At 35.5% G+C, this 12527-nt stretch overlaps 1 protein-coding gene across 3 annotated transcripts in view; it reads right to left on the bottom strand.

Moving 5' to 3' along the window:
- Positions 1-12527, bottom strand: part of SLC44A1 (solute carrier family 44 member 1) — a 177501-nt gene that overhangs the window by 58383 nt on the left and 106591 nt on the right. For all 3 annotated transcript variants that reach the window (XM_081066246.1, XM_081066245.1, XM_081066244.1), the window contains exons 6-12: positions 10915-11084; positions 8898-8987; positions 4432-4571; positions 3053-3239; positions 2090-2255; positions 1168-1324; positions 367-450 (exon numbers count right to left, since the gene is read on the bottom strand). In XM_081066246.1, the coding sequence (XP_080922372.1) occupies positions 367-450; positions 1168-1324; positions 2090-2255; positions 3053-3239; positions 4432-4571; positions 8898-8987; positions 10915-11084 (994 nt within the window). The remainder of the gene's footprint in view (positions 1-366; positions 451-1167; positions 1325-2089; positions 2256-3052; positions 3240-4431; positions 4572-8897; positions 8988-10914; positions 11085-12527) is intronic.

The following is a 12527-nucleotide window of genomic DNA, read 5'->3' as shown; positions in this document are numbered from 1 at the left end:
AACTCCAAGTTATTTTTTAAGGAAGAATTAAAGAACTATGGGCTAGGGTAGACAGCTTCTTAGGGAAAATTAAAGATGAAAGGATGTGAACTACGGGATAAGAGATAAATGTCTTTCCTGAGAGATGAATCCTAACGATAGTTTATCCATGCATTACAACTGATTAATAGTGAACCTCGGTAAAAACATGTCACTTTTAGAAATAAGAGTATGACTGAAATAGGTATACTTGATCAAGGAACAATGTACAACAGCATGAGAAAAACATTAACATCTTTCAATTAATCGCAATCATTTTATCTTGGAAGAAGAAATAACAAACCTATCTTTGAAATGAATGTTAGATTTATTTTTAAAATATTTTACCTGATTTAAATAATTTAGGCACTTTTCAAGACACCAGAGGCAACAAATGCAAGATTTCAACATACATCGAGCACAGGCATTTTCCTGGAAAGAAGGAAAAGTTGAAATAATTAAAAAACCAAAGAATCAAACCATCATAAAGGATACTCTACATGTTAGAAAAATAAGTAAAAATTTAAAAAATCCCAACCTCCGCTTCAAAGCTTCCACACCCTCTCTTTTTCCCTCAAAATGTAATGGCTAGATTATTTTTAATCAGTTGAACATTTATTTAGTACCTATTATACATACGATACAGTGAGGTATATAAGACCAACAAGGAACTTACAACCTAGTAGGAAAGAAAAAAATGCTAAACATAAAGAAGGTTAGAATTAGAATATGATATAGATACTCATGCTAGGAGAATGGAAAACAGAGAGAGACAACAGCATTTGGAAGATGGGAGGAATGGAGGAAGTTTCTAGGAAGAGGCGGCATTTGAGCTAAGTTACATTGAAATGCATGTTATTTCCACAGTCAAGGACAGGGAAATGGTTCTAAGGAGGAAGGTATGTGAGCTGACACAGAGGAAGAGAAGCACAGGACACTTTTGGAAGCCAGTGATGAGATGGATTTTGCCAGAGCATATGGATCGCAAGAGTGGGGGACAAGGTGGGAAGAACTGGGTTCCATTTTGCTGGGACTTCAAAGGAAACATTTGCAGCTTTTTACTTAAAACCTCATTGGGTGGTTTACTACATACAGAACTGAAGTCTGGAATGTGCCCATGGAAAGTCCAGAAAAGCATTTTCCCCTTACCTTTCCTTTCAGCTGGCTGTGAATGTACATAAGGATCATTCGTGGAATTTTGACTAACGTGATGATGAAAGATCCTTTTGCCACAGTACCAAGGTGATAACGAATCAGGCGATTCACGGAGGCCAAAATAGGTGTAAATGGCAAATTCCTTTTATCCCTATTTTTAAATTAACCAAAAAGACAATGAAAACAAAGGCTAGACTAGGATGGAAACACAGGAATGGTTTAGAGTCCAATGCAGTAAAAAATTGTTTCATTTTTCTTATTCAGAGCTTTATGACAAAATGGCAAAGTAACATAGCACAACAAATATAAATGCTACAGATATACCATATAAAATTAATGTTTCATTTCTCTATGGTAGTTTCATGGGTTTCTTATGCTCTACTATTTTAAGTTAAATAAAACTGTGCTTTGAAAGCTCTTATTAGTAAATACTTACGAAGTTAATTGTACAGTCAAAAAAATTGAATTTAAAAAGCTGTTCAATCTAGATCTGGTATCTCATTATAGTAGAAAACTAAAAGGCCCACATCTTATATTCAGCTCTGAAGTTAGGAAAGGGAGTCACACAACTGTTCTGATCCAAATTAAAAACGCTTGTTGTCCTTCGATGGGCTTTTATATAAAGCAAAAGTACAAAAGGCACTACCTACAAGATTTATTCTTCCGCTAAATATAATTTATGTTATACCATGGCCTGCCATTTTGATTAATTTTTGAGAAAGTTTTAGAAAAGTGTAAAGAATGAAATAACCACCTCTCATTTTTCTACCTTCCAGAATGATCAACTATAACATTTTATGATACTCACTTCCAATTACTTTTTAAAGAAATGAAACTCTTCGAAGCCTCAGTTCCATTCCCTCCTGGCACAATCACTTAGATGATCTTAAGCTTCCTGACAAGTATAAATTCTCACCTAGTAAAATAGTATGTGACCACAGCTCCCGCCACTGTCATCTGCTGACAGGCTAGAATGAATTCGCTGATCCAAATTAGGCCCACCACATGGTACCACCACATGTACTGCAGAGGCCCAGAAACTCGGAACTCCACAAAGCCTTGGTCGTTCTGAACAGCACTGCCTAGGAAAAAAAAAAAAAAATCAAAGAAAAGAAGAAGCACATAAAGTGTAAACCAAGAAATATGGCTATTAAATTCAAGAGATTAATCTAATTTCCAACAATAACTTACCACATTATCAGTTATTTAGTTTAGGCATGAATTTTCAAATACTTCAATTTTCTTTTCGGAGCTATTACTTGTATAATAATTATAGACCTAAATTACTAGCCAAGTACAGAAATTCATATTGTATTCAATTGGTGACTGTGTACCGAAGGGCCAGAGAAGTTACATACACATTTACTACCCTTACATCACTCCTCACAATGAATTCCGTTTAGGCGTAACCTTTGATAATAAGTATGGCTACAAGCAAATCTCAGAGTCTATGAACTGTATCATCACTAGGAGCTCTAGCTAGATTCAGGTCATTTGCAAACTAGAAAATCCCAAAGAAGCCAGTTGATTTTTAGCTATAACTGGGATTTGAGGCCAACTCCAAAGTGGCACTCCATTCATTAATTCATCAAAGCATGGATCCAAATGTCTGTGTCAGCATCTGAGCCAATACAGTAACTTACTTCAAATCCACAAACATCCCAAAACTAGGATGCAATTTCAGGTTTTACCTGGTATATACCCACTTTGCTAGTACGATCTAAAAATCATGAATGGAAAACGAGTTATTGAAGAGCCGTAACCGTTACTAGTTCTGATGGCTATTAGACTTTAGTCAATAAATATCTCTTTGATATTTTAAATATTTTAATGCAAATCAGATTCATCATTCAGAGAAAGAAGCAAAATATCTTCTTACCAGTAGTGCCAAGAAAAAGAAGCGTCATGATCCAGTACACCCAAAACAGGACAAGAGCAAAGAAAGTCCAAAAGGGTTGGAAGACTAGTAGTGGCAAGTGAATGAAGACCTTGCCAGCCACATGGAACAAGGCGATAGTGAGAGCAACACGCTTGCGCATAACCAACATTATCAGGAACAAGATAACCTGTGTGGAGAGAATGTAGGGAAAGGTTCCGGTTACTGTTTTAAGCAGTGAAAATAGAAACTGAACAATGGCGGATATTTTTAATGTAATCCTTCATTCTAAATTATGGAAGTTTCATTCTCTGAATCCCAATAATACTTTATCAGTCTGCTATCTCTCTTGTAGCACTTATTTTCAATTGCACATTGAAAATCTCCTTTAAAGCGAAATAAAGTTTCTCAATTTATGAATAAATCCTAGAATTAGTCTACTTTTCCTTCCTCCACTCCTTAGGAATCAAAATGAGGTGTTTGTCAGTCAGGATGAGACACTTAATTTACTAGAATAGATATATGCTTGTCATTCCGAAAAGTAGGCGAGAGGACCACATGCCACGACCACACCTCTTCTCCCTGGAGGCCAAGAGCTCCTAAGTACAGCATCCATTGGAGATTTACCCTTTTTCACCAGCCCCCCACCCTCCTGCTCTGACACCTGGTACAGAAAATTGTGTTTAAAAGATGATTAATAAATATTTGCACAATAATAACAAACAAATATCTTTTGGCACCAGTGGTTTTATGGTGGCTTTATTTGTTTTGCTTCTAAGGCCCAATAAAAAGCTTAGGATTATACCTAGAAGTGGACTGAGATGTTTTTTCCTCTTTTTCAGAGAGGAGAAGATGAGCCAAAGATATGAGTATAGATTATTTTACCACATGTTAATTCGTAATTTGACTGTATAGTGTGGGTAAGCAGTGAAGCTCACCTATATTTTGGAAATACTGTTAAAAGTTTGAAAGAAAAAAATGAGAAACTAATTAGTAAACAAATAAATGAAATGATATGAGGTGACTATTTTCTTAACATACTTTTCTATAGTAAAGAGAACTACTTTTTTAAAAAGTAAATAGATTACATTATGCCTGTAAGACTATATATGCTTACTGGTAAATGATAATGTAAATATTCTAGGTGAAAATCTTCTCAAAGAGCAGGTACTGCAGAATAAAACGCTGCATCAAATAGCACTCATCAATTAGGAGAACCTTCTGAAGACTTTTTAGTGTGTCATATTTTGTGGGACAGATTTTTATCTAATGGAGATCATCAAGGTTAGGCATGCAATAGCTAGAGGTGAGTTTCTGCTCCATTAATGATCTCCTATAAATAAAAACATAGACCTGAAAGATACACCTAAACCTATACTCACTGTGAACACTGTAGCTGAAATAGCGTAGATGAGGAGGGCCCGAAGATTGTCTTCAGCTATCTGCAGCTGTTCAGGGAGAACTGTTTCTTTCGGCGACTTTCTTTGCTTTGCATACAGCCACCACAGTACACCTGTGCCACCTGGAGACAAAAGAACAATTGTTTTTGCAATAATTACCACACACAAAAAAACCGTGTAACACAAATCCCCCATTTTCTGGACCTTTCCTATGAATCGCTGTGGGACTAACACAGTAGCAATCCATTTGGCTGGGAGGCGGGCGTCTATAACATTTTGCCAGCATAAGGGGAGCTCCAATTACTCACTATCTTCTTCTACATTAGACACTTACAAATCTTTTTCCAGTGCATCAAATAAACTGTCTTCAACTGTGCTTATTGACTCTGAAACTAAGAGAGAATCAGAAAAGACAGATACCCCTGAGAGGAATGGGTCACAAAGAGAGCTTAAGCGACTGTAGGGAAGCCTGTAGGAAGCAAGTAGGGGTCATAGGAATCATCAGTGAAGCCGAGGTAGGCAAAGATCTTCTCTGCTGTACTCATAAGTCATCCCTGAGCCAACACAGTTATGCCATTGATGAAATATTTGTACAACAACTATATGATAAGCAAAAGAGCAGTTTCCACCAAAGGAAGGAACAAAGACAGGAAATCTTTCATCAGTAGTAGGTGCTAGGGATGGAGTTTTTATCTCTATTACTTGTTCAAAGATTGCAAGAACTAGACTTAAGACAGAGGCAAACCTACCTCCAGGTAAAAAAGCTGCATCAGATACCTGCATTCAATCCATTCAGTAAATATTTTAAGTGCCTAATAGCATCTCCTGCTTAAGGTATCAGAGATAGAGCAGTGAACAAAACCCCGTCCCTACCCTTGCCCCTCATGGACCTTATACAGTAATGGAGAAACAAAAAAATAAAGAAAAAAGTAAACACATGGTATATCAAGTCTAAAAAAAAAGTCGACTGTTAAGAGGGATAGAAAGTGCTGGTGTTGGGAAAGCACTGCAATTTTATATAAGATGCATAAACAAGGCCTCACTGGTGAGATGAACTGGAGCAAGAAAATCAGAGACAGGGGAGAGAGCAATCTATGAAACTAAGGAAAGAGTGTTCCAGGCAAGAGGTAAGTTCTAAGATGCTGAAGTAAGATCATGCCTGGCAAAAGAGATGGGGGATGCAATAAGCAAGGGCGATGGTGGTAAGAGATGTGGGTAGCGAGGCAGGTGGGGACCAGATCATAACGGAGGGCCTTGTAGGCCACACTAATGAAATGGAAGATTCAGAGTAGAAGGTGTGTTGGGGGGGTTGGGGTCAGAGGGGGTGGGGTGGACAAGATAAATGCCTGGGAAATAAGAAACTGAGCTAAGATCTATGCAAATCAACCTGACCTCCATCTTCACTCAAGTAAAGAGTGAATGAGTCAAAGGGAAATTCTATACCCTTACCTATTGGCAGATACTGAATTTTTCTTCTACTGAAGATGAGGAAACAAGCCAAAACAACCATATGTCTATGAAAAATATTTCAGAGCAAGGGAAATACTTCTATTTCGAAATCTTGAAGGTACAAGAATGTTATTTAAGAAACTGTTTAATAGCCTCAATAAAAATGGAAGAAGATACTTTCTCTACACACAGGAATAAAAAGTTATGAGAGAAAGGGTCAGGTGCAAGGGAAACAGAATGAGATAACGATGACATCAAAGAGGACGTTGTTCACAACAGCCACAGGAGATATCATTGATCGAACATTTAAATTTGTGCCAGGAACTGCGTAATAGATGTAGCCAAATGTAATCACCACAATACTATTAAGTGAACATTATTTGTTCTACTTAACAAATGATAAAATTGACATTTTGGAAAGTTAAGTATCATGCCAAATATCACACATCTAGTAAATGGCAGAGCTGGGATTCCAATCTACATTTATTATAAAAACTATCTATCTGTTACAAACTGAATGTTTGTGTCCCCCAAAACTCATACGTTGAAACCTAATTCCCAGTGTGATGGTATTTGGAGGTGGGGCCTTTGGGAAAAGATCAGGTCATAAGAGTGGAGCCCTTATGAATGGGATTAGTGTCCATATAAAGGAGACTCCAGAGATCTCCTTTTGACAGATAGAGTCAAAAAACAGGAAGCGGACCCTATCAGACACTGAATCTGCTGGTGCCTTGATCTGGAACTTCCCAGCCTCCAGAACTGTGGAAATAAATATTTGTTGTCCATAAGGCACTTAGTTTAAGATACTTTGTTATAACAGCCCAAACTGACTAAAAAATCATCGAGATACGAAGGCTACAAGCTGAAATGAAAAGAAAGATGGTTGAGAGAAGGAAGAATAACAAATAAGATGAAACTGGAAAAACAAAATTAGGTAGTCAAGTACAGAACTGATAGTGAAGAAAACTGAATCAATGATATGGGAGATAAACTTGAGTTCTTGAATGTAAAGAATATGGCCCCAAAATTAAAATGATAATTTAGAAGATGAAAGCAGAATGAACAATTATTGTAAGAAGAAAACAACTGGGACAGAAACAATAATCAAATACAGAAATGTAGAAAAATTTTCAGAGTTGGACAAGATCCTCCTCAAAGAGATCACAGGCAGACTTAGTTAAGATTCAGAACTAGACAAAAATTGTAAATTTTATAAGGATAAGTTAAACATTATATAACCATCTAGGTAAGTGAGACAGGTTACGGGCAAAGGAACAAAATTTGTACTGGTCTCCAAGTTGTTTCTGAAATAAAGTACAGACACAAGGGAACATGTTGTATAATACCTAAAGAATTTTACACGCAGCAAATTCGATATTCATGTAGGGAGGCAAAGACAATATTAGATAATCAAGAGTAGAGAATATATAAAACCCTCAAGTCCTTCATGAATAAGTTACTTGAATTCAGATTCCAGTGAAAACAAAGGTGAACTAAAATCAAGAACTCAAGAATGAGGTTCTATGAAAACAGGACCAGTAAGTTCTCACTAAAACTAAGATAGGAAAATTTAAATATAATTATGAAACGTTTCAAGGTAAAGGTAAGCAAAATTATTTTAAAAATATAGTATATCAAATAATATTTTAACTTAAATAATAACCTGAATACAAAAACTCAGATATTTAACAAGAGCTAAAAAGAGGGAGTGAGGCAGAAAGGAGTAGGAGTGGAAAGGAAGAAAAGTTTATTTAAATTTAAAAGAGGTAGGGGAAAACTGTGCATGTACCATTTCATTTCAATCTTTAATAATCACAGAATTCTAGATTAAAGAATATTGTCTGAAAATGTACAAGTTATCAACTGCAGAAATAAAAATAAAGTGTATACCATCCAAAGTAAGGGTGAAAATAACCAAAGAAAACATAGTTCATACAGCAAAGATAGGGAAAACAAAATTAGAAAGCATAAATTTAAGGAAAACGTAAAAAAGATGACATCTGTAAGATTAAACATACTAATTAGTATTATAATGTAATGGGGGCAAATTCCCCTACTAAAAGACTTGCACATTGGGTTAAAAAAAATTTATTATATATTTCTCTCTCTCTCTTTACACACACACACACACACACACACACACACACACACACACACCGGAAAAAGGTCTGGATTTCAAATGCTAAGAGTGGTAAATTGAGAAGTGGGTAAATATAATTATGAAATTTTTAAAGGCAAAAGTAAACACTCTTCTTTAAAGGGAATATGTAGCATGTGAAAACAAAACTTTTATTTTCTTTTTTATATTTCTATTTTTTTACTATGCAAGTAGTTATAGCTAACTACCATAAGTAAGTATCACATTTATAACTTGGAAGGGGAAATCATTTGTTTTTAAAAAAAGACAATAAACACGGAAAGCCCAGAAAGTTTCATTATAAACAGTAAAACAAAATAGAAGGTCAGTAGACAGAAAAATGAGTAATAAAATTTTAAACACACACACACACACACATTATCCTGCTAAGAATACTTTTCAACCAGAAAAAACTTTGACACCTTAAAATGGCAGATTCAGGCCTTTAAAAAGTACAAGATAAAAAGAAAAGGTCCCTTCACTTGCTGGGCAGAGAACACTGAAAGAATCAGGTGAAAATTAAACAGCCAGAAGCAGGACAGAGCCTCAATTGCTGTCTTTTCTCTTGGGCTCTTCCCCCAAAACTAATAACTGACAAAAGTATGTTAGCTTCTTAAAAAAAAAAAAAAAAAATCTCCACTTGCTTTTATTCCAAATGCTGGTGACCTTGACATTTTATTTAATTTAGTAATCTCATAGTGAACTAACTTTAATGTAATTCACTTACCAGTCTTTTTACAGTTTAATTGACAAGCAGGAAATTACTTAAAATAATCAAAGTAGTTCTGAGTTGAGGGAGTATCAAAAGCAATCTTTAATTCTCAATTTTAATTACTGAAAAACAAAGAAATAAGCAGCTTACCAAGTGAACCCAGTATGACCAGAATTGTTACGATCCACACAAGTATTCTTGATATATACCTAATTATCACCATCAAAATCATGGACAGAACTGCAGGGAAGATAGAGAACATGTAGAATATTATTTGAAAACATTGGAAAACACAAAGAAAGGCTCTTTCAATTGTTTTCTCGTAGGGAAATAATTTGTTGCTACTGACAAGTTCACGAGCCCAATTTAGGTAAGAAAGGAAACTGGCTGCTTTTGCACTTTGACTTTGGTACTTGTGCCACTAGAATAGCATCACTTGAAACCAAAGGAACCTAACTGCGGGTTTATGACAGAAAAGAATACATGCAAAGGCACATGGTGACTCAAAAACAGCGCAGAACTGTTGTGGATTCACCACAGGAAGGCATCACATTCACATGCAAACACACGTGCCAACACACCAAGTGTAGAGAATGACATGTCATGTTGGTGACCAGAAAAATTACCACACGTAAGCAGAGATCAGTTAAATTAGGTGCTATACTTCCCTGACTGATCTATGCATTTCAGGACCGACTTCTCTGATGGTTGGCCAAGAAGCCAGAAGGTATTTTATCTTTTTCTGGTTGTTTCTCCTCTAAAATTCCAAGAGATGATCTGACCTTAAGGAACATTATTCTGAAGCCTCCTGAGGACAAAATTCCTCTGACCTCATTTTTCAACTGGGCTCAAGGGCCCTGATTGAGAAGCTCTTCAAAAAGGAGCAAAACTTAATTTGAGTTATTTAGCCAACTCTTCTTCCCATCCCCAGCTAAACTGTAACAGGCTAAAATCTCAAGCGAAAAATCTCAAAAAAGAAAGTGGGAGAATTTAACCCTTGAAAGGTGAAAATTTGTTTCTGAAAGGATAATTTGTTCATCTTTATCCAAGGCCCACTTCCCAAACAAATGGACAAAGATTTTTAAGACTCAAAAGAAAACCATTCTAATAAAAACAATGGAATTTCAATGGCTTAACAAATTATTATCACTATTTTTAATGTTTAGTGTTCTTTTTTCTTGGTAAAGTATTCAACTATATCAGAAATCAAATAATTTTTATATAAAGCTAGGCTAACAGTCAAGTTTCTTTGGGCTGTTTGCAAAGCCGAATAAATGGCTGAGATCTGTGACGAGGTAACATTAAACTACTCACTTTTGCAATAAATGTACAGGAACCAAAAAACAGATGGGAGTGTTTCAAATATCACAGAAATAGCTTTTCATATGGACAGCATTATTTCAATTGAATCAAGCACTACCTAAGCAAAAAGAAAGTACTCTCTAATGACAATGTGGAAATACAGCTCATCTTCTCAATGACTATAATTGTTGTTAGCAGGCATAAATACCCATTTCATTTATATAATGAAACGGTTGGTGCCTACCACAGTTCTTCTCCCAACTAAAAAGGTCTATACATTCTGATATGGCCACATATAGTTGTAGGCTCATAGAGGGAGCTTACATCATGAAAATAAGAGTTTTATTTGATAACATTATCTACTTATTGACCAGAAAACTCAATGGCTAACAAGTGGAGATTTACTAATTTTTCCAGCAATACAATGATATTATGAACTGTTGCAATGAAAAAAAAAATTATGTATTGCAAAACTAACCTATCAGAAATCTATGTTCTTCAATGGAAATATATAAGAAACTCTGTGGCCTCTTTTTATAAGTAAATAGCCAAAGATTAGATTCATAACTAAAAACAAAGGGGTATTGATTCCTTAAAAGAAGTCTCCTGCTATATAATGTTAAAGGTGATTAAAGACTTAGTAATCAAAGTTTGGGAAAACACCAGTTTTCTCCAATGAGAGAAAAAGAAATGAGTTTCAGATGTATATATATTTATAATTATATATAATCTGAAACAATTATTTTGGCTATGGGAAGTAAAACAGTTTACAAATATCCCCAGTTGTGTTCATAGTTTGGTTAAAAGACAAAACAGTCTTCTACTTCAGTATGATGCCATAGCTAATAATGAGAAAAACAATTACCTAGTGATAACAAGCAAAGTCCCAATATAATTTCTTTGCTGGTCATTACTCCACTAATCAGCCTGTGTAAGACACTATTGTCACTGACAAAGGTGATCAGGGCCTCTGCAAACTTGGCATAGCAGGAAATGTTCACAGGAGCACAGCGATGGAAGAATGGAATAGGTGCACTGGTGACACAAGAAAAAAAAAATCAGAAAAAAAATTACTCCTACTTAATACAAATGCCACATCAAACACAGAAATGAAAGGTGAGTATGATTGCAATACACTCCACCCTCCACACGTCATAGGGGAGCTAAGTGCTGTGAGCTTAATGCTATGAAGATGACTGCTATGGATATTGATGCAAATCTTACCACGAACCTTATCAAAGAGGGTGGAGTGCATATTCCAACAGAAGACATTACCCTCCCCTTCTGAAAAGAAACTACACACACATATACACACACATACAAAACTACCAAAAGCAACACCAAACACTTAAACTCCTTAGCCTACACATCTATCAATCAAGGGACAGATGACAAACTTACAAACATATACTTCATTGAACTGAAAATGAATTTTTGCCATAAGCTACTTAAAACACAAAAACAAAAACAATGTGCTTTTGCTTGAAATGTGCCACCATTAATAGAATGTGTCCTGTATCAGAACAGCATATAAAACCTTAGATTAAAAAAGGTGTTTGGACACAAGCTTAATAACTCTTATATAAATTAAGTCATGCCAAGAAATCAACAAACAGCATAATATGCAGCTATTTAAAGCAATAACCATGATTACTAACACATGGAAATACTTATGATGTAATAGCACAAGGGAAAGAAACAAAAATTTGTATCTAACGGGATGACTGCATCCCTGTATAAAAGATATACACAGAAGAATGAGAACAGAAAAAATATAAACAGATGAAAAATCTCTGATTTGGTAGGGTCATGGGATTCTGAGCTATCTACTTTCTTTTTATAGTTTGTTATTATGAGATTATTTGTGTCCAAAAAAGAGGTGATCTGTTACATCGAGCTTATACGGTACAGATGGCAGCTTTTATTTGTGAAGGAACATAGCTATGTGTAAAGTGTGACAGAAATCAAGTTTGTTATTAACATGGTTCTGCTTTAGCTTCGAGAGGGTGGTATACAGCTAATCAATGAGATTTTAAACAGAGCTCTATGAACATGCCCTCAGTTCTGATTTGTTTGGATTCAATGAGAGCCCGTACCTGTGTCGATGCACGAAAACACGCTCAGGTGTGCATTAAGTTAAACTTTAGTCATTGCTAACATAATCCCACATCTTCAGAATTATTTTTGACTGGAATGATATGAGTATGTTCTTATTCTTTTTTTATTATTATTAGTTTCAGGTGCACAAAACAATATCATAATTAGACATTTATCATTTATATCCCTCACACTTTGTCACCACCCTCCCCCCATCCACTATCCCTCTGACTTCACACACAGCCATTATATTTCCACTTTGTCTATTCCTAATGCTGTGCTCCGCTTCTTGTATATGTTCTTATTCTTGGTTGGCATGGTCCTTTGGTCAAATTAGTGGCTAAGATTATAGAGTTGAGCATCAAATTCCAATGTATTCTA

This window comes from Rhinolophus hipposideros, assembly GCF_964194185.1.
Source record: "Rhinolophus hipposideros genome assembly, chromosome: 11".
NCBI classification, from domain to species: Eukaryota; Metazoa; Chordata; class Mammalia; order Chiroptera; family Rhinolophidae; genus Rhinolophus; species Rhinolophus hipposideros.
This window is presented reverse-complemented; position numbering and strand designations above follow the sequence as displayed.